This window comes from Haemaphysalis longicornis, unplaced genomic scaffold, assembly GCF_048455015.1.
Source record: "Haemaphysalis longicornis isolate Haplotype H1 unplaced genomic scaffold, Haemaphysalis longicornis Haplotype H1 scaffold_1, whole genome shotgun sequence".
NCBI lineage: Eukaryota > Metazoa > Arthropoda > Arachnida > Ixodida > Ixodidae > Haemaphysalis > Haemaphysalis longicornis.
In genome coordinates this window covers 77,500,499-77,526,879 of record NW_027526203.1, presented here as the reverse complement: position 1 = coordinate 77,526,879, position 26,381 = coordinate 77,500,499, and the positions used below count along the sequence as shown (strand labels likewise).

General features: G+C 46.1%; 1 protein-coding gene, 1 long non-coding RNA gene and 1 other non-coding gene across 3 annotated transcripts; 2 read left to right on the top strand and 1 right to left on the bottom strand.

Annotated features, from left to right (window-relative positions):
- Window positions 1–2,803: 2,803 nt before the first annotated feature.
- On the bottom strand, window positions 2,804–7,868 carry LOC144177744 (uncharacterized). The gene is made up of 4 exons (XM_077705324.1): window positions 7,305–7,868; window positions 6,148–6,424; window positions 3,133–3,352; window positions 2,804–2,904 (listed from the first exon to the last, which is right to left on the bottom strand). Exons 1-4 carry the CDS (start codon window positions 7,394–7,396, stop codon window positions 2,819–2,821), a joined length of 675 nt encoding a protein of 224 aa, XP_077561450.1. The 5' UTR covers window positions 7,397–7,868; the 3' UTR covers window positions 2,804–2,818.
- Window positions 7,869–12,276: 4,408 nt separating this feature from the next.
- On the top strand, window positions 12,277–12,351 carry Trnas-gcu (transfer RNA serine (anticodon GCU)). Its single transcript is given in 2 exon segments — window positions 12,277–12,313; window positions 12,317–12,351. It is a non-coding gene; the product is annotated as a tRNA-Ser (tRNA).
- A 5,813-nt stretch (window positions 12,352–18,164) lies between these two features.
- LOC144164628 (uncharacterized) lies at window positions 18,165–19,642 on the top strand. Its single transcript, XR_013321215.1, has 3 exons — window positions 18,165–18,279; window positions 18,941–18,999; window positions 19,319–19,642. It is a non-coding gene; the product is annotated as an uncharacterized LOC144164628 (long non-coding RNA).
- The last annotated feature ends 6,739 nt before the right edge of the window (window positions 19,643–26,381 follow it).

Below are 26,381 nucleotides of genomic sequence, written 5' to 3'. Positions count from 1 at the left end.
TGGAGGGCTCCGGATCAATTTCGATCACCTGGGGATCTCTAACGTGCGCTGAAGTCTCGTACACACGGGCATTTTTCCTTTTCGCCTCTATCAGAAAAGCGGCCGCCGCGGCCGGGAATCGAGCCCGTGACCTCGTGGTCAGCAGCGCAACGCCTTAGCCACTGAGCCACCGCGGCGGGTAGTGTAATTGAAATGAAAAAACGGTTAAATCTTGATGACGTCTCTACATGACGGATCGTACCTAGCTCATGTACATTTCACAAAATTTATTACACTAATCAAATTCTTAAACTCGCTTTTTGCTGGCCCCACTTATTTATCTACCCTCATTGACCACAGCTTCAGAGTTGGTTCACCATTGTGCAGACCTAAACATAATCATGACTCTTTTGTTCCAAAAACCAGCGTGCACTGGAACAGCCTTCCCGCTTCCATCGTCTGCATCGCCAAGCCTGTCACCTTCAAGTCGGCAATTTACGATTTGGTTCATTCATTGTAATTTTTGTTCTCTTCCCGCCCCGCTGTTTGTTATTGCTATGTTTTTTTTCCCTGATTACCCCACTCCTCTCTGTAACGCCTGAAGCATTGAGATAAATAAATGAAATGAAATTAAATGTAATATGGGTAGAAACGAAATAAAATAAACCTGTATATATAACGTCTAACCACCTACATTTTTGCACTACTTTTCGATATTCCCTCAGTTTTTGTTTGCGCTGCAAGCTGTATTTTGGCAACGACGGATGGCGCATGCGGCCAAGTTGAAAGCCACCCTGAAAATAGGTACGCACGTCCTCCCTGAGAACAGTCCCGTAAGAATGCTCTGCTTGCTCTAGAGTAAAGCGGCTGTGTCGATCTCTGAATCGGCAAAAAACGACAAAATTGGGAAACAATTGCCGCAATATTTCACGCCTTGTCAAAAGAAGAGCAAGAACAAACGAAGAAACGGAATACTCATGCACCAAAGGCACTGAGCATTTTTTTGTTTTATTGTTGCGGATGTACGCGCGCTATCAAATCACCTGGAACATGTTAGCAAATGCTTACCGGCTGTGGACATTGTTTTGCGGACGATAGCCGGGTGGGTGGGCGTTCGGTGGACGCCGGCCGGTTGCGCGCTTTTGCCAGCCTATCTAAGCAATAATTTTGCGTTAAAAAACTCGTATTCCGGCTTACTGCCGATCCCACAGAAGGTGTGCACTACCCTAAGTGTGAATCGGCAAAGACGGATCACAACAGACCGAAATAAAGACGCAATAACAACAATGGCAGGCCGAGAAAACGCGTATACAGCGGAGAAATGGGGATTTGAAGCAGCGCAAGCCGGTGCAGTAGCGTCGGAAAGAAAAAAACAAAAAAAAAACAAGCAGTATGAAATTAGGCACGCAGAATTGGCGTGCGTGGGCAGGGCGATATCTGTAAAGCTTGTCGTCGTTCTAAGCATCCCCCGTACTTTTTAGCAGAGGCCAAACTTCATGATTTAAAAAAAAAAAAAGCTTTGCTCGTAAATATGCTAATTGTGCTAGGAATAATGACAGTAAAATGAGTGCTCGCATGCACGATAGGAAGCGTTTAATTCAGTGTTGAGAACAGAATGCTGAAAAATCGTGGCATCGATGGAAGTCCGCGGATACTGAAAAGAGAAACGCGTCGGAATAACAAGAAGTTTGCTTAAAAAAGAGTAATTCAGGTTAAGAGTTCTCAAGAACCGTCAATTCAAATTCTTTTTTAGGCGTTAGACGTGGACGGACGTGATACTCACAGAAAGAATTTATCATTAGACGAGACGTCAGAGAGGGCGTTATTAGAACTCCAAAAATTCCCTGTGGTCGAGGTCCCACCCGGCTGATTAGGGAGGATTTCCTTGATACTTTCACTAGGTGGCACCAAATACTGTAAAGTTATACCAACAATTCTAAACTCCCGAAGAAAAGAAGGAAAGGTAGGATAGGATCCATAACGTTAGCATTTTTTAATGACAGATCTTCTCATGGCCCGCAAGATCTCTGCTTTCAATTTCCGTCTCATCTGAAGAAACTCCCTGCGAACGGAACCAGCGACTTTCCCAATCAAGGATGGTGATCTTAAAGTGTCTGTGAAAACGCAGCAAACCTATTGGGAATTTTATAACTGCGTGTGCACATATTCCACGCATTTATCTACGCGTGAATGTATCCAACCGTTGCATCATTTTTCCACAGTTAAATATAGCCCATGACTAATGACAGTATAAAATGTGGTCCTACCCTTACAAAAATGATTGTTGAGTTTCATAAGAAATTTTGTTGAATTCACTCAACAAACATTGTTGAGTGTCCAAAGAATTTCTGTTGAGATTGTGTTGAGGATTTGTTGAGTTTTTCAGGAAAAGTGGCCACCGTGGTTTCATTGATTTTCCGTTGAATTTCTTACGTCGAATTCCCATTGAGTTTCTGTTGCCTTTCCGTTGAGTCTCCACTGAATTTCGTATTGATATTTTGTCGAGGTTTTTATGAGTGCCCAATGTGTTTCTGTTGATATTTTGTTGAGATTTTTACGAGTGCCGCATGCGTTTCTGTTGATATTTTGTTGAGATTTTTACGAGTGCCCCATGCGTTTCTGTTGATATGTTGTTGAGTTTTACACGAATGCTCAATGTGTTTCTGCTGCGATTTCTTTCAAAGGTTTTTGCGATCATTGTAGGTTGAACAAGAATCTACATTTTATCGCACCACCAATACACGAGTTTATGGTGTGGCAGTAGTGCATGTCATGTGACTAAAAATTCTGCCTCATGCAGACATGCAAAAAGAAAAACAAGGTGTTCAGCGTGCACTTTTTACTTTATTTCCCGATTCAAAAGCGATGATAGGTTATTTTTTATGTAACCGGCGCTCACACCTGGAAACTTCTGGCCCGTGTAGCCTGCAAGAGATAGAATGAATTTATGATTTACTATAAAAAATGAAAACGTGTTCAGCAAGTTCTCAGAATTAGTAATAAAAGTGTGCAAAAATAGACACTTTCCCAAAAAGCATAAAAGGGATGCACTGATCTCACTGTGCACATGAAGAAAAACGGGTGATTAGCTACAAGTTGACAAAGATGACAGCTTTGTTCTTGGCACTCTAAATGCAAATCATGTGCACTCACCGACCACAGCCTTCACCCGCACGGGGTCCAACCCTGGCTTTGTAGGAGTGTCGCCCTGGGCTTTGCCTTTCCCTCCAAAGAGAGTTTTCCCCTTGAGCTCCTCCGGAGTGAAGACATGGCGCAAAAGAGCCCTGGCAAATTTGCCAGGGCCACTCGCACACGCATGCACCAGCTGATCCAGGTACCCCTTCTCAATTAGCACACCGCCCCCAATGTCAACCTGCGAGCAGAAAATAAAACCGAAACAGTTGAACCAACATGAACTCCAGGATCGAGACAATGAAGAGTTTGAGTACCCATGAACAATTTCTCAGAATATTACGGTAATTCATTTACAGATTTTGGCATTGATCCACTAAAAATTCTTTTCGAATAGATTTAATTTAAATGTATATTTTTAGTTTTTATGGGTGAACATGCATACCTCAACATGCTTTCGGCTTGTTTAAACAAGCCATTCAAGAATTCATTAAAGTGTTTGCCAAGTGCCCACTGCAGTACACCGTGGGTGTATTGCTTTGTGGTAGAAAGGCCAAAAAAAAACCATTTGGGTGCTGTTAGGTCAATCTGGATGAAAGGTTGTGGCTAAAATAGTCAGATGGCTGTAATGCACACAAAGTAGGCAGTACGATGCCTTGCCCTGACTCATGCAACTATCCATAAAAAACTGACCTTTTTTTAGCACCCGATTCAGCAAAATAAAATGAGCAGACTGTTATTGATTTTTTAAATTATTTAAATTGAAAAGAGTGAACCCTAGTTACAACTAGGCCAATTTGCTCCTTCATTTTTTCATTGGCTAGCAGTGCACGAGGGTCATACGCGAAATGTGGTTTGCGGCGTGGTGCTAGCAGGAACTTTTTGTGTGGCTGGTGTTCTTTCTGCAGGATTGTGGGTTTGCGAATGCCTTGTCGTAAGGGATACCCAGCATTGTTTTTGGTTCGAAATTCCGCACTGCGCTGTTCACGCCTCCTACAACCACAGACACGAAGCAGGCTGCATGATGAATGCTAGCACAGCGTGACAATTGGACAGGTGCGGACAGCGGCTCAGATAAGGTAATTTTGCACTGTCTGTGTCATCTCCGCGCGCTGATTGCCTTATTTTTTTTTTTCATTGCTTCAAATGACTGTGGCTCGAATAAGGAAAATTTATGCACTTAAAGCTGCAACGATATTTCATGTGGTGGTGGCGTGTGATAAGAGGCACTGTTTTTACTGTGCCCCCCCAGGCATGCTGCGCACTTCTTGAGGAGTACGAGAGTTTGAGAGGTGCTCTAGTGACAGTGTTCTGGTATGTTGAGCGCATGACCATCCTCCGCCTGAGCTTCCAATGCTGAGCGATTATGCACAGGATCTGGGTGGAAACGACTGCGAGGTAAGAGTGCAATAAAATTACATACAGTGGCGGTGACAGAGATTCTACCTGGGGGACAAAGATTTTCAAGTGTTTTCTTTTCAATGTAGATGAAGCATAAATTATAATTGATTGATTCTCGGGTTTAATGCACCAACGCTACACAGACTGTGAGGTGAGCCATAGTAGAGGGCTCCGTATTAATTTTGACAACCTGCGCATCTTTACATGCGCCGAAATCTCAACCACATGGGCATATTTTATAGCAGACATGATAGACAAGAATTTCCATCCTGCACTGGGCGCCACCAATTCTTTCGGACTGCGGGGCGAGCAGACGACGCTGAGTCCCACGCTGTTGCTCCGTGCCATGCGTGAATATCAGACGCACCGAACGGCATCGAAAATCGGTGTCATTTATTTGGCATTTCAGCAGCAACAAGTTTAGCAGTGCCTAAGGAGAACGTTTAATTCTTCCAAGAGGTGTCCCGTTCGCCCATCAATTCTGTTCCTAACCCACTAAGGTGGCGGGCCAGTCCACACCACTTTGTCCTGACAGGCATTGCCTGTGAGGCCACGTTTCGTCCTGCCAGCAGGACGCCTGACCTTTTTATCCTGATGTTTATTTTCGGAATTCTGGGAAAATTGCCATCATTGCCTTTTACTTAGCGATGTTCAGAAGCTACTTGTCCGGGCAGGCGTGATTACGTCGTTACTGGCTGCACCAACAATCAGCGTAAGCACAAAGTGCTCATGCAAGAACCGTGCGAAGTGCACCATGACAAAACAAGTGTCTGCATGTGCGGAGTCTATTGGCTGCACAAATTTCCTGCGTCGCTTGAGTGTCACCGTAAACGGGTCGTTGCGCTAAATCGCAGACTTTGAGCCTGGCAAATTGGCCAGAATGAGCCCGGTGGTACGCTGCTTTTGGAAGCGCTGTTTAATCACCCTCATGCTCAATCCTTATCGCACGTTTCTGTTCTTTGGAGGTATGTTTGGTCCGTTTCATCGACGGGAAGCCATCGAAAATCAATCAGACACTTATGCTGCAGCTTGGGTACGCGAAAAATTCTCAAGTAACCCTTGTGAAAACCGTGCTGATATTCGAATATGATATTATAAATAATTAGCAACTTGAGAGTGGATGAAATGTTCCCTGCGTATGGTGCTTGTTAGGAAAATTTAATGGTGAAGTACCGTCCCTGATTTAAAGACTGGTGCTACCTCGGCTATCCTCCAATCACTGAGATTAGTGCCTGTCATGAGAGACTGCGAAAAAAGTGCCGACAAAATCTACAGACTGCGGTATGTACTTTTCGGTATAGTGTGATTAATAACAGTATGAGCTGAAGTAGATAATATTGTAAGCTTACTTAAAATGGAAAGTAGCTCCACACCAGTCTGTATAGCAAATTCAAAACCATATCGAAAATCCTAAATGTTTGCTTGACTTGATTACATACGGATACTTGCTTCAAAGTCAGTTCAATTTCTATTCTTGCACTTTAGCCATTGGCCCCAGACTCGCTTCAATATCCCTGCTAAGCAATGACACACTCAAAATGCACAACACTGTTTCATGAAACTTTCAAATAACCAGGGGCTAGAGCACTGCTAACAGGTATACATTATGACAGGTTCCAACATGAAATAACTAACCTGAAAGTACATAATCAGTGGGTGCACTGATATGGCAGCGGTGCCTGGACCGATGCGTTGAGCAAATGCGCTGGCTTCTGAACGGGTGGTCCAAGCGGCCAGATGATGGATGAAGGATTGACTATTCCTGGCGGCAAAGCGTACCCAGCACCAAGGAAAGGCCAGGCAGTACTTGGGTACAGCAGGTGCAGTGTCAGTTGGCCACGGAGGGCCCTGGCAAAGCCTTTGAAACTGGACTGAAAGCCAGCCAGCCAACCCGGACAGCCAGCAGCAGCACCTGAAAGTGCATAATCTGTGAGTGTGGTGGCACTTGATGAAATACAAGAAAAGCACACACAAACCACGAATGCTTACATTAAGCAGATTATTAATCGTTAATGAGTAACCTCCAAGGCCCTAATAAGAACATTCCCGCAACACCCAAACTGAAATTTAGGTCAGAGTAATGTATTTATTAGGCACGCAGGTTCTGTGAGTGGGGTATGCCTGATATATGCAAAGCTCACTGCTATGCTAATTTGCATGGAACGCTTGCTAGCAGCCCATATGCATCGCTAGCTTTCAATCGGAACTGGTGTGTACTAGTTGAGGCTCCTCCATTTCAATGCCTAGCTTGCCTTTGCAAGTTCGATTCTCCAATATAAATAGAGTTGAGTGGGCAGGCGCCCCTGCGAGACCACGCGCGCGCATTTCACCTTCAATTTCCACGTATGTGAATGTGAGCTTCACGAGTACGGCACGCATACCACGACGCATATCGCGGCCCGAAGACCACGAGACGGGTCGCGACGGCGGCAGCCGGTATCGCGAGCGTAATAGCTGCGAAGCGCACTGCACGGAATTAACAGTCGCCGCAAAGGCACTGTTTGAGAGACACATAACAAACAAACGCCCCGGTGTTTAAGAGCCTTGCGTGATGTCAAATAATTAGCTGCCGCGTTCTACAGCGCGAGCATCGCAACAAAGGTCTAGCTTCAGCGTAAATTGATGCTGACGGCTGCGGAAACGGTAGACTGGTAAATCCAAGGCGCCAAACAAGTATGCTATATCGCATAGGCTCTGAGAGCAAATGAGATGGGGGTCTACCGAATAACTGACCCATAAGCACCAGAACTCGTTCCGAACAAGAACAGAAAAACAAAAAAATGCGTACTCACCCCAGCAGAAACGACGTTTCCCGCCTAAAATCCTTCTTCACGCTCGTCTTGCCCTTCAAGGACACCGACACTTTGTTCGGACGCAATGTCATCCACCTTTGACGCGCGATGATCGTTGAGGCGATGATCGTCACCCTATAAAGCTTTTATAACTATGATTTAAGCTTGAAATAGATAAAACTGAACAAATCGCCCCAGCTACCACTCCGCACAAAACCAACTCCATAAACAAACACACAAAAAGGGAGTGATAGTTGCCAGACTGCAATAGCAGCATTTCTGTGTTTGACGAAAATTGTGTTATTGGTAATTAACTTCCTGCTTTTAAAGTATTAAAAGTGTTTATAACTTGAATTTGAGGTTTTTAAACGCAAAAGCGAATAACAGTAAACTAACTGACATATATACTTAAATTGTAAAGGTTTTAAAGTTAGTTTTGGTTTTGTTTTCACGGCGGGTTTCTCTACAGAGGAGGTGCGAGAAAACGAACTACTTTGGGTTTAGGAAGAGGGTGGCAAACGTCGGTGTGATTGAAAGCAAGGAACAGGCGCTTACTATGGTTTTAAAAAAGAAGAGATAATAAAACCTTCATAGGGGAAAAAAAAAAAAAAAAAAACATCCGACGAGGATTCGAACTACGGACCCTCAATATAGTAATCGAAGACGTAACCACTCGACCATACACGCGGGACTTCAGCCAATGTCTAAAATGATTGTGTAACTACGTAAGCCGGCAATGAAAATTGTCGTTTGTGTCTAGTCAATGCTGCATTTTTGGAATTCTGGCAGTTCTAACGCTTGTTTCTCACGCACCGATCTTGCAGACGAGGTCACATTGTTAGTACTCCGAGCGATTGAGCCGGAGCTCCCTTATTTGACTCAAGCAAAGCTATCGCAGGTCACCCGCGATCTTTTCTTCGCAAACCACGGTAGCCACGAAGGAAATGGCATGCGCCGTTGGAATTGTGGCCGTTGTGGCGTTGGTAACGCTTGTTTGTCACGCACCGATCTTGCAGACAAGCAACATCGCGCTAAAACTACAAGCGATGTCACTCCTGGCATGTCAGGCGCATACAGCAGCGAAAACCTCTGAGTTTGTAACAAGTTGGGGATAATGCAAGGCAATATTAAAGAGACCGAAGCATGTGGTGGCGGCGACGTAATAAGTGCAGCAAACAGGTACTGTGGGCGGCAGCGACGAGCGAAAAAGATGTAACATGGGCCGCCCCCGCCGGCCTGCGCAGAAATGGAAACACGCAATCGAAAAAAACTGTCCGGCCGATTCAGTTTGTTGTTGACGAAGAGCAACCGAGGCTTCAGCAACAAACGATTGTGCTTGCCGTGGTATGAGTCAAAGCATATCATGACATCGTTGTCGTTATGCTATCGTCCGTCTAGAAGGGAAAAATCAGAACGCAAACGTTTTCGTCTAGCGTCTATACCAGATATAGACGCTGCTGTTTAATGATATCTGGAGACAAATTTTTAGCTAATGGTGAAGCAGCGGATATTTTGTAGTATGGACAAGTGAATTTTATGGGTTAACTGAATGGCTGAAATTGAAATATGCACTCTAGAAACATTGATAAAACAACAGTATAAACAAGAATTTGAATTTTGTTCGATCACACTGAAAGTGCAAGTTATCAGAGTTTGTACTGTACTTTACCTTGTGCTGTATCTTGTACTTTGTATGCTTCCAATGCTGACAAGGCAGAACATATATTGTCTGCGAGATGTTACCCAAAGCATCAGACATGACGCGCTGATTTGTGCGATATGTGACATGTTGTAAGAATACCTTGAAGACATGTTGCAGAACGTCTAGGACTCATCGTTGAAATCTTTATATCATGAACATGTTGTTGATCTTCGACATGTTGTTTGACTCTTTACGATATCAGACCTTTATAATCTTGCAGTATATCGACATCTAGTAGAAGTCCTTATCATTAAAGACATGTCGTTATACTTATTCGACAAGTCGTTGAAATCTTTGCGATATTGGACCTTCATGATGTTGAGGACAACGAAATGTCGTTGAATTCATAAGGTGTCGACAACATGCCGTAAAAGTTATGTGATTTTCGTTGAAATCTTTTGAAGACATCTCGAAATCGTTATGATATCATGCATGTCGTATGGATATGTTGCCATATGTACAAGAAAGCGCTGAGAGTTGCATTGTGAAAGCTGGCTACCTGTACAAAATGCAACTTCCTTGAAAAATGCAACTTATTTAATACGCTCACACTGCACAAAAATATGCTAAGATGCTGCCTAATTAGGCTCATACATCCAGGACAGTGGGTATTAAAGTTTTAGTGCACGTGGCTGTCCATGTCGAAGAAGCATGCAGATAGTATTTGGCATCAGTTGCTGATGACTTGCCCACAAATAATCACCATGAGTCACTGAAAATACAACAAAAAGTCAACAAGAACTCCACAATAGAAAAATCATTGTGCGGACCACAACGAAAATTCCGTTGTGTTCTCAATGTGTAAACTCAATGAACATTGAGTTTCACAAATAATCACCATGAGTCACTGAAAATACAACAAAAAGTCAACAAGAACTCCACAATAGAAAAATCATTGTGCGGACCACAACGAAAATTCCGTTGTGTTCTCAATGTGTAAACTCAATGAACGTTGAGTTTCACAAATAATCACCGTGGGTCACTGAAAATACAACAAAAAGTCAACAAGAACTCCACAATAGAAAAATCATTGTGCGGACCACAACGAAAATTCCGTTGTGTTCTCAATGTGTAAACTCAATGAACATTGAGTTTCTGTTGATTTTCCGTTGAATCAATGAGAACTCAATGAAACGTCAACAGAAATTCAGAACCCATTTTTGTAAGGGTAGCGCCCACTCTTTTTTAGCGTGGAGAGAGAAAGAGAATAAACTTCTTAAGTGCGGAGTACATTAGGTGCCCGGCTTGTCATCGTTGCTAACGCGTAACGCCCGAGGAAGTCCAAGGAGTCTGTTTCAATCCCGCCCGCGGTGGATGCTTCTGTATTGAAGGCGAAAAGCAAAACTTCCCGTGTGTCGAGATTTGGGCGCACGTTGAAGGTACCCATGCAAATTAATCCGGAGACCTCCACTATGTCGCGCCTCATCGCCAAGTTGCATCTTCGGCGCGTTAGACCCCACATTCAATCACAATCAATGAACATACATGGTACCGTCGTGAGCTGAAGTATACGGACCACGAGAGCGGTGGCCAAAAATAATCGCTGCGCCGTCTGGTTGCGCCGCGCCTGCTGTCGAGACCGCGCACAGCGCAAGAGCGGCCTTGTAGTACATACAGCACACGTGACGCTTTCGCTCCCTTGTTCGAAATTGCCTCACGCTCCGATAAACTGACTCCAGGGGAACATCGCTGGCCTTTTCCTGTCTGCTGGTTAAGTTTCAACGTTGCGCGCCAGTGGCGGCAACGCTGCTCCGCTGGCAGAGTTGGCGCGCTGATGATTATCTCGTGCTTGATGCTTTTTTTCCACCTCCCCCGTGTCATATAATGAAGCACAAAATGAAGCAGAAAAGAATCACTTTGCAATGGAAGAAAATAAGACAAAACACCACCTTTGCCGGGTTTAGTTATAGTCCCGAAATTATAGCGCCTTGAAAATGTAAGCGAACCTGAAATATTATTCATCTTAACCTTACATGCTAACGTGCTGACAGATGCTGCTGTGTTTACATTGTAGTGCCTTACTTTATTAAACTGCGTTTCCCGTGTGCGGCATATGTTCCATTTCGCAATTGCTCAGCAAAATCCAGCTTCGCATATTTTTAAATTTCAAGGCACCGACACATACATTAGTGCTCAAAAACTCCATTGCGATATGAGACACTATTAAACCACGCTTTGATTGTCACCGACAATCCAAACACACGCAAACTACATTCTTGACTTCAGTTTATTTGCACTCGAAAACAGTATTCATCGTTCTTGCGCACTTCTGTGACAGGAGTTGAAATTGAACGATGTCATCCAAAGGGGGATCGCTCAGTCGATGATTGAGGACAAAAAGATTACTAGCTGATGGTCGCCGGCGTGTGGCAAACAAACGACGGTATACTTCAAAAGCCCCGTTTATTTACACGAAATATTTTCAAAGCATTGCACTGGACCACGGTTCTCAGATGTGTGTCCGTAGGAAAAAAGGGTCCGTAAAGACGCTTCCGACTCCGTGGGTCTCACCACGACACTCCTAAATTTTCTTTTTTTTATCAAACCCTGCCGCTAAGTCAAACAAAGTACAGCTTACGAGCTCCTTCGAGCTGCCTCACCAGGTTCACTGAAACCACTGCGAAAATTGCCTTATATTATCCACATTTCTGCCTACTAGAATAATTCGGTAATAATTCCTAATTTCATCAATAACACAAAAGTAGATTAATTGCCTACAAGAAATGATTGTGCTTTCTTTTTGAGCTAATCTGGTTAATACCTTCCTAAAAACAGGACAAAATCCGAAGCCTTTTTTGTATATATCGTACAAACTTCAGTTTCTTAAAATAAAAGATAAAGCAACGTGGGCGCGTCAGCTTCGCTGGATGCATTCATGTTAACAATGAATCATCGGGACGCCGATTTTTTCCTTTTGGTTTTGATAATTTCGAAATAGTAATTAAATGCTGCAAAGGCAAGTTATACTGTGTTTCACCTGACCAATCCGCCGTGCGGTATCTCTTTTTAAGTTTTTCAATTTATGGGAAATATACGAACTGCCCCAACCACGCGCACACACCGACCCGTTGGTCACGAATAAGCTGCTATGTTCGATTTGGTGGGAGTCCTTTGCGCAAATCTAAGTGCTGTAAAAAGGTGTGCTGTGAACGATTGCGGGATTTGTTTACGAGGCCTGAAAGGTTCTGGCAGCTGAATAGAATAGGATTCATTGTATTGTAATTGGGAGCCTGTTTTATTATTCCCTGCAGCACTTCCAGATATATACCCGCCGCGGTGGCTCAGTGGCTAAGGCGTTGCGCTGCTGAGCACGCGAGGTCGCGGGTTCGATTCCCGGCCGCGGCGGCCGCTTTTCTGATGGAGGCGAAAAGCAAAAACGCCCGTGTGTACGAGATTTCGGCGCACGATAAAGATCCCCAGGTGGTCAAAATTAATCCTCCACTACGGCGCGCCTCATCGCCTGCGTTGCGTCGGCGCGTTAAACCCCACAATCAATCAATCAACTTCCAGATATATCAAAACAAGCAAAATAGAACGTACACCATCATGAGCTAACGGAAAGCACCCGCGTTGGTTGGCCATTTTGTTTGGATGTGTTTACTCAATGTTTCCCGCTGCGACATTGGGATACCAAAGAATAAAAAAGGCTACGAGGCTAAAGCAGCCATAGCACGCTATGTGGGTCAGCATAGCACAATTGCCGCATATACGGTGTGTCGCACCGTATTTAGTGATAGGGTGGCATCCAGCAGTGTTCCCATAACTGCGCCGCGTGGTTCCCCTGGCGCTGATTTATCGAAGCGAAAAGCCGTCGCGAAGGAGCAAGTGATAGTGGCATGCATTAAAAAATGCTTCCGCCCGTACTAAAGTGCGTAAATTCCCGCCAACCATAATATTATTTCACTTTCATATACGATTAAAAAATGGCGGACGAAAGAAAGGCGCTCCTAGACGATGTTATGATTTTAGACTCTTGCGTGACGAACTAACAGCACGCAGTGTATTTATAACCCCAATCGTACACTTCCCGTCAGCCCGTGGGTCGTCGCACAGTGGTCATGATATCCGCCCTTGATGTGTGGTAGACTGAGGTTCGATTCCCCGTATGGTTGGCGTGAACCTCGTGTGTATGCGAGCGATGCAAAAAAAAGAGTGAATGAAACGCTGGCTGGTTGGTTTTTCTGTCATTTTTTAGCGGAGAGCGCCGTATCTGGGCCGCTGTATGATTTGGCGGCCGCTTGGCAAGCTGGTGTACATTAGCAAAAGCAGGCCACGTAGAAAAATTACGACCAGCGGGAGGCGGCCCTCTAGAGGCCCGCGTGTGGGAGCGCCGCTTGCGCTCGAGGCCGCCTGAACCTCCGCCTCAAAGAGGCCCTAAATAGACTTCCAAAGGTCGCCATTTAAATCGCGTAGTGGATAGAGTACCCCTTCAGGAAAACGTTTGCCAAAAAAACGCAGGGGCCGCACAAATGCATACGCAGAAAAGATCTTCCCCTCTTTCCTTGTTTACCTACCGAACCTCGTCACCATACCGCCGCACTCTGATGTAAATGTTTGCTCTGATGAAGCCTCTATGACGCACGAAGCACTGAACAGTACGGCGCCGCTATTGGTGGCTCCTTTAAATGCTGTAGCCAATCAGCGTTCCCAGCTTTGTGGGAAACACGGGTTCACGTTTCAGCGAGCGGCGTTCCGGCACCGGCAGCGCGGTGTATCTTAGTGGGGACAAATTTCGATCGTTGCCATCCGTCACACGCGCTTAGCTGAGTTGCCTGTTTTAGAAGGTATGAATAATGCTGAAAAACATGGAGAGTCCCTAGAGCGGAAACGCCGCGGCACGCGCGACCGCGGCAAGCATCTGCTTGCACGGTCGGCAAGGAGCCCATCTGCGGTGTATGCACAATACGGCATACCCAGCAGCACACTCTTAGGCAAAAATGACTAAAATTTCGTTCTTTGGGGTATTAACGGCTTTTTCCACAATCATTACACTCTCTGGAGACTAAATGTGAGGCTAACGGTTAGTCCACCACCCAATTGGTCCGTTCCATACTCCCCAAGGCCAACCTGCTGAGAGTCGCAGAAGACAAAATACATTAGCACCAGCTGGCATCGAACCACCGACGCCAGGAAGTATACAAAAGGTATCCGACGCGCTACCACTGCACCACGCGGCCGGACGGATGCAAGGGCAGATAATTTTCAAGTGTATAGCGTGCAGTGGTCTTCCAGGTAATGGAGTCATTGTAACTGGTGCCGGAATTTCCATGACGGTGATTTGCGCTTTGCGCTTCAGCCCTTGCTAACTTTAGGGACTATTGTTCAGTCCGATTCTAAGTACAGCCTCACAATCATAGTTTTTTTCTGGTAAAGAGAAATGAACTTGTTGCCCAGTTGATATAGATGGCTGGGTGATCGGTCGACGCATTTTTTTCCGCACAAATTATAGAAAACGAAGTGTACTCTTAGTGTTCGATACATGTGTTAAGTTCTTTAGGTATCGTGTGTGAAAGCGGTAGTCTGTGTGAGCGTCAGAATAGGGAAACAGATCATAATTTTCCTGCATCGGCGAAATCAAATTCGGTGCTGCTTAGCCTGAATTCTTCAAGTAGCGTCGCTAGACGATGGGGACTGAGAAGTGCAACTGCGTTTTACAGCAGTTGCAGCATTTTATAGCTTTGATGCACAGGACAATTATGTACCGAGTGTAAAAGATAACTTCAAGACGCTTACCTGTAGCGGGCATTTTTATTTTGCAGTTGTTGCCATCAGCAACTAATGCGTTCTTTCTCGTCTCTTAAACATACACTCTTAGCCAAAACGGACTAAAGGGGCATCGGCGTTAGTCCTTTTGGGGACTAAATGTGTTGCCACTTGGATTAGCCCTTTTTCTGACTAACGGCAAGGGTACCAAATGTAAGCCCCTCTACACCTAGTCCCTTGACGGTTCAACTGTTGGTCCACCATAAAGTCTCTCGCAGATAAACTGTTAGTCTCCCCTGTTAGTCCACTTGAGACCAATTGATACTTTCAAAACTAAATGTTCATCCCTGGAAATGCCCCCCTCTGGATTAACCGGGCATACTTAAAGACGCCTAGTTGGATCGTGAAAATACTCCATAGGAATGACTGTCGTTCCACTAGACCGACACTTCAGAAAGCAGGATCAACATAAGGGACCAGAAACAGTATTTCTTCGTCACCTAAAATATTCACGACAAAGAAAATGTCACTTTCAAGCTTTTATTGCAACACTGAGTAAGCATCATCCACAACACAAGTAAATTGTACTCCACTCTGGATGTTGGAGTCTATTTCGAAGACCTGTTTGGCACACCTTGTCAAAGCGATATGGGCCTACACTCTAAGAAATGTGGGGAGTAGTTGAAGAATCAAACAGCGTTCCTATTCCTGCCAGGGTCGTTTGACACCGTCCGCACCACGCGTGGCGTTAGATGGCGTGTTCACTCTACTAGGAAACCAGAATAAAACTGCTGGCGAACTCTCCCCGCTCTTGATGGAGCTAAGCGGTGGTTGTACCCCTTTCGCGGGAGAGAATAGAACAGCGTACCGACTCTGTCTCGCATCGATGGAGTTCGTATATCCTCCGCGAGAGAGAATAGAACAGTACATCGACTCTATCAACTTCAGCTGCACGCTTTCAGGTGTGCAAAAAGGCAGACACCTCTATGGCGGACGCGAACTCTTTGAAATCGTATGAAAAAGTAGTTACCTAAACAGCCACAGCGCCGGGCCATGAAACAAAGCGTACTTAAAATAAAGTGCAGCGTATTCAAAAGAGCGTGCGAGGTAGTGTTACACGTCCTCTAGGAATGGGTCATTTGTGTGTTCTAACGCAGCGGTGTCCGTCGGACTACTTGAGCGTTGTACCTTTGCGCGGTCTTTTCATCGCGGCGGGGCTGGCGGCCGGCCGCGTCTCTCCGATGTCTCCGTCTCTTTTGTGGCATTGAAACCGCCGTAGTACTCCTGTACGTGTCTGTGAGGTGCGTTTTGGTGTCGGTGGCTGTGTTTGAAGTATACCTGACTGGTGGAATAACATCGTTTGGCTGCTGCGGCCGCCGCTGAAAACGTAAGTCACCATTTCAGTTTTTCTTGCGCAGTACGGGATCGAGCTCGCGCTCGTTCCCGCCAAAACTTCAGCTTTATTTATAACAACTGGCGCTCGTGAGTGCTGCTTAGCCTTGTTGGTTCTTGCGAAGAATTAAGTGGTCACATACATGTGCTTTCATTTGTGTGACACCAGTTCTAGCTATCCTTTTTCCGGCTTTGTGTTTTTCGAACAAGCGGCCGTGCTCCCATCGCGGGTTCACGACGTTCAGCATGCGTTGAAACAAGACTCGTGTGCAGTATAAGAGTTGCGGATTTATTAAGCTGGCTTCTTTAGGCACTGGACACATGTACGATTGGTACACGCGATTCGCATGCGACTGATCGTTACGTCTGTCGCCACGAGTAACCGTACGCGTGAATTTCAGACACATGGCCCGATGCGCGCATGCGATGTGTCGTCGGCGTCGCTCCGCCCACTGTTTTTGCTTTATGGTCAACTACGACGATCGCTGAGCTGAATTTGCAGATTCCGCGCGTTTTTTCGCAAGAAATTGATAAAGCAAGCAATCTTGAAGCGTTTTCTGCCTTCGGGAACAGTCCGCGCTCACGCCGGCCGCGCCTGCCAGCTCGACACACTCAGCGGCTCGAACCGGCGCAGACCACGGTAGCAACCGCTTGTCGCTGCTCTCCCGAATCAATCTGTTCGCTAAGAAGTTCCACATGCGAAAAAGTAGGTGTTAATGTGGTGAAAAATTGTGCTAGGGATTGTTGTCAGGGCTTATTTTAAAAGCGGCGACCAGATATCTGCCGCTATGCAAGCCTGCGCTGACCGGCCGTGTATGCCGCGGCGCGCGGTGCGCCGAGCGGTCGAGAGATGGCGATACCTGCGCGGAAGCATCCAAACAGGCTACGCAGATGTCTTGGTCACCGATCGCTCAAACGGCCGTTATAGCCCAAATAAAGTTTCACATGCGAGAAAAAGGATGATAGTGTGGTGAAAAGTTGTGTTACGGATTGTCATCCGCAGTTGCACAGATAGCGGCGATCAAATGTCCGCCAGAATGCTAAGCCTAAGGTTCCCAACACCCGAGCCGACCCGAGCAACGCAAGCCTGTTCGGGCGGTTGGGGCTCAGCGGACTCTCGATCGCAATGATGGCACGACTGCATCTGGCTTGCCAGTCGCACGTCGTGAGCCTCCTCGGACCAGCGAACGACCCAAAACAGGCCCTAACGATCAATCGTAACGATCAGTCGCATGCGAATCGCGTGTACTAATCGTACATGTGTCCAGCGCTAGCTCTAAATTAGGCTTTCGTTTCATTATCTTCTTGAGCAACGTAAATATGTCGAGCGACAAGGTAATTACACTGCCGCCGGGCTTATCCGTCGGTTCCGTTCCCATCTGGCGCGTCTGACGAGGCAGAAGTGAGCGACGGCGACAGCAACACCGTAACCAGTTTATTACCCAATCAGTTAGGTTGGTAGCGTCGCTTTATTTGGTTACCCCTTAAAATATAACGCAGTCAAAGGTCACAAGGTTTCAATTCAACCTCCAAGTTGGCATAGATGTCTCGCAAAAAAAAAAGAACGTGAACGTTTGTGCGTTCCGAACCCATTGTGTAGTGCGTTGCCTTGTAGCCTCTGGTCCCGTGTTGTTAGAAAACAATACTTAACGCTAATAAAACGCTGACGGCAGGAAATTTCATCGCGATTAATTGTTTATGTGGCTACAGTAGCCACAACAAAATTTCACGGAACCGCTGGCGTGTTGCTTTGTCTATTGGACTTTTTTCTTATTACCTTGCGCGACTGCAATAAGAGTGAAGCCCATTTTCGGTGAAATTCCGTACTGTTTTCTCAAGAAAGAGCCAAGTAACGGCTACCGTAAAACGTAGTATTGAAAAATGAATACTGCAGTACGTTTTGTTTCATAGCGAGTGTTGACAAGCTATAGAACTTTAGGCTGAATATTTTCACGCGGACATGTGGTAAAACTGCTGCTAGGTGCTGTATTTAGTAAGCCGCGTGCATTTAGCATTATAGTGAACTTTTTTTTACTTATTACAGGCGCTACGACGTAAAGGTGTTTCCCGTGGATGTTTCCAGGGCTATTCTACAATAGTGTTGTTCAACAACATATTGTGATCGCCTGGCGTTCGGAAGCAGAAAGAGAGCAAAGATGCCTGATGCGGCCGACAGCTGTAAGTAATAAACACTTCATCTTTGGTCACTTTGCCATAGTCATCTGGCAAATAAAAATGTGTCTTTTAGCCTTCACGGTGTCATTTGCATGCACTTTTGCTTTCTAGCATCGACTGACCTTAGTTGTGTTTTATTATAAATGTCATTAGAGACATAACATAACTGCGTAACCAACTTTCTGCTTGATTAAAAATGTGTCGCTTCCACTGCAGTGCATTAATGCTGTAGCTTTTTCAAACTGCCAAACACTGCAGTATTTTTTAACAAACTTATTTGGTCACGAGTAAGATTCGATGTGCAGCTTCAAGATTGATGGGGATTAGGAATGCGGTTGTGCGGCATTTATTTTCTGCTTGCCTCTTGTTACTCTCCATGATTCGGCCTTGTTACTGTTCACTGATCCCATGATTAATTCCAATAATGAGAGGCTGACAGTTTTGCTGTAATATTGCTTGTCTTCAAGCCATCCTTTTTGACAACACCATTGCACCAAGTACTTGCAGGTTGGCCTGAGGTTGCAGGTTCTCTTGTTGGTCTGGCTGCTTTTTCTGAAAGTGGTTGGTTGGAAAAAAAGAGGAGGAGGACCTTGTTGGTTTAAAATTTGAATAGGGGATCAGGACCCCGATGCTTTAAATTAATCCGTGCTCTCGTTCTTCTCAGATGGCTTTTCAGTTGCACTGCTGGTGAAAGAAAAGCCAGAGGCCTTGCTCTCAAAGCTGGTATGCATATTTTTCTTCTGTATGTCGAGTAAGTGAAATCCAGTGTAGTACTTGTGAATCAGGCTCAGCAATCACCATCACAGCAATTCAAATTTGCTAAAGGGAGCATTTTGCCTCATCAGTAGACAATTGTGAATGTTACATTGATGAATCGTTAGCGTAGTCACTAAATTGTTAGCTTTAAGTGTATAGACTACTAACTAGCGATTCGTTTTCATGAGAATCGCTTTGTACATTGGTTTGTCCACTGAGGAAGGAAGAGCAAAATACTGTTACTTGTGTTTCTTCTGGTACTTGCATTTGTGTGCTTTTTATGCAGGAGCCAGGAGAGACTTCCCTTTACCCCAGGATCTTGTTCTCGGGCCAAACTGCGGAGAAATCTGGAGCCGTGACCGTGCACTTCGAAGAGCTCCAGCTGACGGCTATGGACATAGTGGACGGGTTCGCTTTGCTTTTGGCGGTCTACTGGACCTTCAACATCCAGTACGCCCCAAAGACAAAGCGGACCTGTCTGCTTTTTTAGATGATGCTCGGCCTACCACCGACAGAGCAAATGGTTTCGGTCATAAAAGCAGCAACTGCAATACAGGTGGAGCGACGTGTGTGAGGATGTCAAAATAAAGCATGAAATGCAGTGTGAAAACGATTTGTCTTTTTTTTTTTTCGGCTAAGCACAAACGACAGCTTTTGTTGTAAAGACGCCTTTCTATGTTTACTTGTGAAGTAATTTTACTGTATTTCAGTTTGTAAGCATGAAGTAAAGAGGGCTGACACTAATGCTGTTGTGGATGCTAAAGTGTAGTCTTGTTAAAGGTAACATCGTGCTGCCTCTGAATAGTAGAGTTCGGCAACTCGCAGGTAGTGCATAGATCCTGCTTTAAAGGAATACATTAGTTCTGACAAAGAGTAAGCTAGCCCTCCTTGAGGAGGCATTATGGGACTCTGGTTGAAAGAATACAATGATTCTGAAAAGAGTACGCTAACCCTTCCTGGTGAAGTATTGCAAAATGCTGTTTGGTGGAATAAGGTAATTCTGAGGGGTGGCAGCGGTATAGCAAGATTCTGGTAAAGAATTGTATAACTCCCTGACTGGAGGAATTATTCGATCCGTGGTGAGGGAATTGCCGGACGCGGTTCCCGCAACTCCGGTGAGAATACCTCGACCCCCTCTCCGCGAGAGGCCTGCGACTCCCTTGTGAAGGGTAAGGCTATTCTGCTAAAAAGGGAGTTGCCTGATGCTGGAAAAGGGAATCGTATATGGGACAAGGGTTTCTATTCCTTTTGGGAATTGGTGGGACTCCTTTAGTTCTTAGAGTGTAGTATTGGGCTATTCCGGATATACATGGCTCCTGTCCTTGGCGCCAGCGCGCTCCACTTGCACAAGGTAATTGTCCGTTGAGAGGAGACAACCATCCTCCGTGCCGCTGTCGGCAAGGGGCGCATGTCGTCACGCTCCTGCAGGAAAGAAACAGGGCAACAAAACATTGATTGGTTTGTAGGGTTTAACGCGCCGACGCAACGCAGGCGATGAGGCGCGCTGTAGTGGAGGGCTCCGGATTAATTTTGGCAACCTGGGGATCTTTAACGTGCGCCGAAATCTCGTGCACACGGGCGTTTTTGCTTTTCGCCTCCATCAGAAAAGCGACCGCCGCGGCCCGGAATCGAACCCGCGACCTCGTGCTCAGCAGCGCAACGCCTTTGCCACTGAGCCACCGCGGCGGGTTAGGGCAATAAAACAAGTGTTATTCGTGGTATCATAACATACGTGATAGGACGCAAAACTAAGAAAAACGCAGTTTCCAGCAGCCCTAACAAGCATCCGTTAAAATACCCCAAAAAGCAAAAAGATAGAAGCAAAATAACGCTTTATGTAGTGCAGCCAAACGTGGCCTACGAAGTGCACGGAGTACAAGACTACGGATTAATTAAGACCCTGGCCACGGTCGTTAACACGCGAAAATCAGGCATTGTTGTTTTTCAGACTACAGCACAAAAGACGCCACTCAAACCAGCAATAGAACACGGGGACTCATGCTCCCTAACTCGACGCATTGAACCACTGCTTTAGGGCGCCAGAAAATATAAAGGTTCCTCATTATTCGCATGCAGGTTTGCTATCATGCTCACAGACTTACGTAGCACGAAACAAGGGCCTCTTCACTCTCTTTCACGAGACAAAGAGGCGTTTCCTCTCAGCACCAGCTCTAAATCAAGATGGTTTGACTGTAATCAAACATAAAAAACAACAATAAATATTTAATTATTCGAAGAGAACCTGCGCTTGTGGTGCGCGTTTCTAGAAAAATTCATTATTGATGTCTGGCGGCGATGTCACAGAATGCGTTTTTATTGTCAAAATGTAATAAGAGCCACATTTTCTCGATGTTTAACAAATTTTAGATTTCCGCATTTTTTATTGGGTACATGTTTGCTGGTATGAGGATAAGGCAAGTTTTCCAATATTCGGGATTAATGTAGAGTTAGCGCATAGCGATGGCACAGCATCTAACGTACTTGGCTTGTAATTTTCTGCCTAGAGTATCGAATTGTCTATTGAAATTTGCTGACTGCATGGCGCTCGTGAAGCTAATCATTCGGGCGCTGTTATTATCGGCCATTCGCGTGTGCCGAGTCAGCTATAGCACTGCATGGTCTTGACTAAGAGTTTAACACGCCTTCCGCATTTTCTGTTTGAAATTAAATAACCCTATTTCCTGAAAAAGAAAAAAGAAAAACTAGCCGTGAGGTGCAGAAACACACTATGGTTCTGTAAGAGGGCTTTTATTACGGCGGTCAGACCGCTCCTTCGAGGAAAACTTCATTGTTCTGTTGTGGTCCGGCAGATTACGTTTGGGTTCCGGAAAATATAGAGAAAAATAGCGTGTTCAGCCAATTTACATTAGATTTTGTCCGTTATTGTCTAGTTTTATTCTGGACCTGCTTGCGGTTACGAGGGTGCAACTATGTTTTCCCTACTCAGCCTCAGAATGTTCGCGTTCCTGGCAGATCCGGTGTTTTGCCAGATTGTTTTTAAGTTTTCTGCTTAAAATATCACGTTTTCATTTAAAATTTAATATGCCTGCGAGTAAGTTTTGTATCCTAACAGCACCATGTTGTTATTTTAGTATTCACATATGTGCAAAAAAAAGTTAGAGCCCGTCAACAATCTCGACCAAGTGTTGACCACGTTTTATTAGGTTTCTGGCTATCAATTTATTTAAAACTGCAATGTCAAAAGAAAAAAAGTTAGCGGTTAGGTTCCTCTTTGTAAGCTGGGCCTGCTGGGCTGGTTATTTACGCGGTTGTGTCGCTAGTTCGAAGAGAAATTGCGTTTTTATTATTTTAGGGTTAAGTAAAAAATTAGGTAGATAATGACCTAAACAAAGAAAAATTAGGTCGTCGCTGGCAGTGACGTAAAGTGAATCGGCTGCCGTTGGAGTTAACAAAATCTGACCCTCTGACTCTAAGGTACAAGCTCACGAACTTCGAAAAAAGAGCGAACGGGGAAAAGCCGCCGCCGCCGCCACTCACCTTTCGCACGTCCTTCCCCGCTGGCCGCCGAACAAGTAGAAACCGAAACAAGTCGGAGGGCCCCCGTCAGGGGTAGCAACAGCAACGTTGCGGGAGCAAAGGGTGCTGTTAGTCTTTCCGTCGGTCCCATTCACGTCGAGGGTCCTACGCTTGGTCCCTTCATTTTGCACACGGCCTTAATATTGGCGCGTTTGGTCTTTAGGGGAATAAACGTCCTTCGCGAGGCTCAAATCCTGCAGTTTGTATTATTTTCTCCCGTTTTGGCCATTTTCTCCCATTTTGGCATTTTGGATACATATTCATTACGCTAGGGGATCAACGTTTGCTATTGTCACTATTAGTTGTGCTACTGTTGACGGGCTTGAAATCTTTCATTGGCCGTTATTACCTCGCCCGAATCGTATGCAACACAGCGTATCAACATAACCTCACCGAGAAGCGTCTGTCGATCGCGCTTCGCCGCTCCTTGCCATTACCCGCCGCTCGATTGATGCTAGGCGCTTTTCTTATAATTAACATCGATATGTTCTCCCGTGGCACCATGTAAATGACCCACTGACTGCATTGACTTGTGTTTTGGAAATCTGAAACTGTCCACAGGCATATGCGCGAAGTGGCAATGGCGACGTCATTACAGGGCCGAAGTAGCCACCACCGACGGTGAATCCTAGATTGCGACGATCCGCGTCCCTTCTCCTGCCCAATCAGGATGCGCAGGAAACCAGTGCTGCAAAAAGGTGGCAAGCGTAGTTTAGGCTGGCGTCCTCTGTGCACTGCCGCCGAACAGGGGATTAACGACGCAGCAAATAGACTAAATGCATGCGTTTCGTCTTCCCGTTACTCCTTATAGATCGGCGGGGACAAACAGTTAGTCCGCATTTCTGCACACGACACACACTCTGCTACAGATACTCCCTTTGGGGATGAACTGTTGCCTGCGAAGACTAACAGCTGTATTTTACTCCCTATTTTAGTCCTTTTTGCCTAAGAGGGCAGGTAAAACTTGTCACCGCCAGCCACAGCGGGACCATTGACGAAACTCAGTTCATAAATGCGTGAGAGGGGGTGATAGTGCAGTGTAAGATTGCGCTAGTGACCGTCATCAGCACGGCTTCGTAAAGGGGTGACTGAATAACCGCGTTCGACGCTAAGCCTTTTCTGCCAACCTCGAAGAGAGCTGTTCGCCGTTCGAAGGGACCTGTTCGAAGGGACCTGTTCGCCGTAACAGTGCAGCATGGAGAAACGCTAGCGGGCCGCTTGTTGTCGGTTGAAATCTTCAATTACTGTCGTTAGCGAGCATGTTGTGTTTGGGACTCCCCGACCTGGCTTTTAAACGCTCGAAACCGCTGTTCTAAAACTGACGTCTCGACGCAGGTTCGATGCGGGCCGACACCGACCGGCCCCGCTCAGCAGTAGCGGCAAAAGCAGGCGGATTATGGCTGTCGACTGCTAAAAAAAAGCGTGACGTACCACCGAGCGGAGGCAATGGCTGCGCGAACATAGAACCTGCAAGGGCCTTGCCCTGTTTCTCTAGGTGGTTATGGGCCTGGTCGGTGGCGTCACAGCTTGCACAGTGCTTTGGAGGCGCGGTGAGGCGGTAAAAGCTCCAGGCCATATTGCTGACCATTTTAATGAACGATAACTCGGCTGATACTCAACGCTTTTAAAATCATTGTTCGGCTGGGCGTTCCTCGGATAGTAGTCTAGCAATCGCGCACGTTAAATTAAAACCTTTGGAACCCTGCTTACGGCCCCTTTAGGCGGCTTTAAATTAACGCGGCGTCCTGCCAGCATGTGGGTCGTACAACCAGGAATTGACTAAGAGTAGAATCGCCACACAAACCCTCTTCGTAAAGGACAATATGCATTACCTCTGTGCTCGCACATCTTCTCGAACGAATGCTCAACGCACGGCTATACTTATTTTTACATCAATGTGATCTCCTTCATTTTCGCCAACACCGCTTTACTAAGGGCTAGAACACAACGGCAGCGTTGTTCTACCGCCGTAACCGTCTACAAAACTACCGCGATAATGGCTACCTTTCGTTAGTTATATATCTTGACTTTGCTGGGTCCTTCGGTCCTATTTGGCACCCCACGATGCAGTATTTCTCCTCTTCACATCACAGCCCTCGCAACATTTATCTCCTTTGTCTGCTGTCATTCCTCCGATGCCAGAGGATGCACTGTAAATCCTACTCTGGACACATTACGCATGCCTCAGTGAAAGGCAGCCCTCGAGGCTCTACCTTTAACCTTCTCCCATGCAATTGGTATCTCTACGGCTTCTTGTACATTCCGATGCCCGATTGGGTTTACCTGCAGGCGCTTGCCGATAATACCGTCATCGTTATTTACTGACATACGCGAAGACAGCTTAAGAGGGCTGCTGTCGAAACGCTTGGTCGTATTTCTTCATGGATAAAACAAGCCAAAGTGACATCAGGCCGTGCAAAATCCGCCCGTTTACTGGTATCTAGGGGTTAGTGAGCATCCGAACGTAAACGAACCATTCTGCTAATTGGATCTCTCTAAAACAAGCTGTAGAAGGAGTCATGGTCTTGGTAGATTGAATGTGGCTTCCTACATTTTGGGGGGATCCCTAGGACCAGCTCGAACTAGAGAGCGGCGATGGGTATCAATCGCCCAGCCGCGCGGTCGTGTTCTATCTGTGTCATGTCATGACGCACCGCTGATGATTGTAAGATGCCGTTTATTATGATGATTGTGGCGCTGATTGTACATGATGCTGCCATCACTACAAAGTAGGGGAGATTGATTGTAGGGTTTAACGCGCCGACGCAACGTAGGCGATGAGGCGCGCCGTAGTGTAGGGCTCCGGATTAATTTTGGCCACCTGGGGATCTTTACCGTGCGCCGAAATCTCGTACACACGGGAGTTTTTGCTTTTCGCCTGCTGCAGGTAGGCGGCCGCCGTTGCCGGGAATCGAACCCGCCTCCTCGTGCTCAGCAGCACCACGCTTTAGCCGCTGAGCTACCGCGGCGGGTGAGATGCGACTACTGCCATTAACCTTAGTCTCACATGTCAACTAATTGAAATTTTAAAAGGGTTTGCTGAAGGGCCAGTAGGTACATTGTACTTACGAAGAAAAACAGCCCAAACTACTGGAAAAAATAAGCAACCACAAAAACAGGCACTGACAAACAACTGAGCGCTTCATTGCAGCAGGGACATATATAAGTGAACATAAAAGTACCGAAAAAAAGAGAACAGAAAAGATATCCCATCGAAAACGATAACCCCGTGGGAAAACTGGATTTTTATACTAAATAAAGTAGCGTAAATACCTCCGGAGAGCTCGAAAGCATGCCCAGAGACTACAGACTAGAATTTCCGCTCGTAATCCCTCAATGTTTACAAATCACTTCCGCGTCCCTTTAAAGGACAACTACACTCAAAATTTCGACCGCTCCAAAACACTACCTCCGTGTAGTCTGCTGAAAAAGAAAGCAACACGAAAAAAAATTCCCGCGCCTTCCCGCGAGGGGAACACGAGTAAACGCACAGCATTGGGGGCCGTTAACGCCGCGTAAAGTCGCGTTAGGGTGGGTAGTTGGGTCGTAGTTGCGCTGGTGTTGGTTTGGGGTGGAGAGAGGACAGTAAAGTCGCGTTAGGGTGGAGCGAGTGTCAACCAAGGAAGGAAGGAGCAATGGAAGAAGCAATGGAAGGAGCAACTGAAGCACGAGCGACCGCTAGCCGCTTTATATTTGCAGCGCGCGCTGTAGAGGGAGAGCAGTACGGGGGAGAGAGCGCGCATGCGCAAGCAGCGCGCGCCCTTCCACGCCCCACCGCGCTGCTATCACGCACCTGTTACGCCGAGACCGCG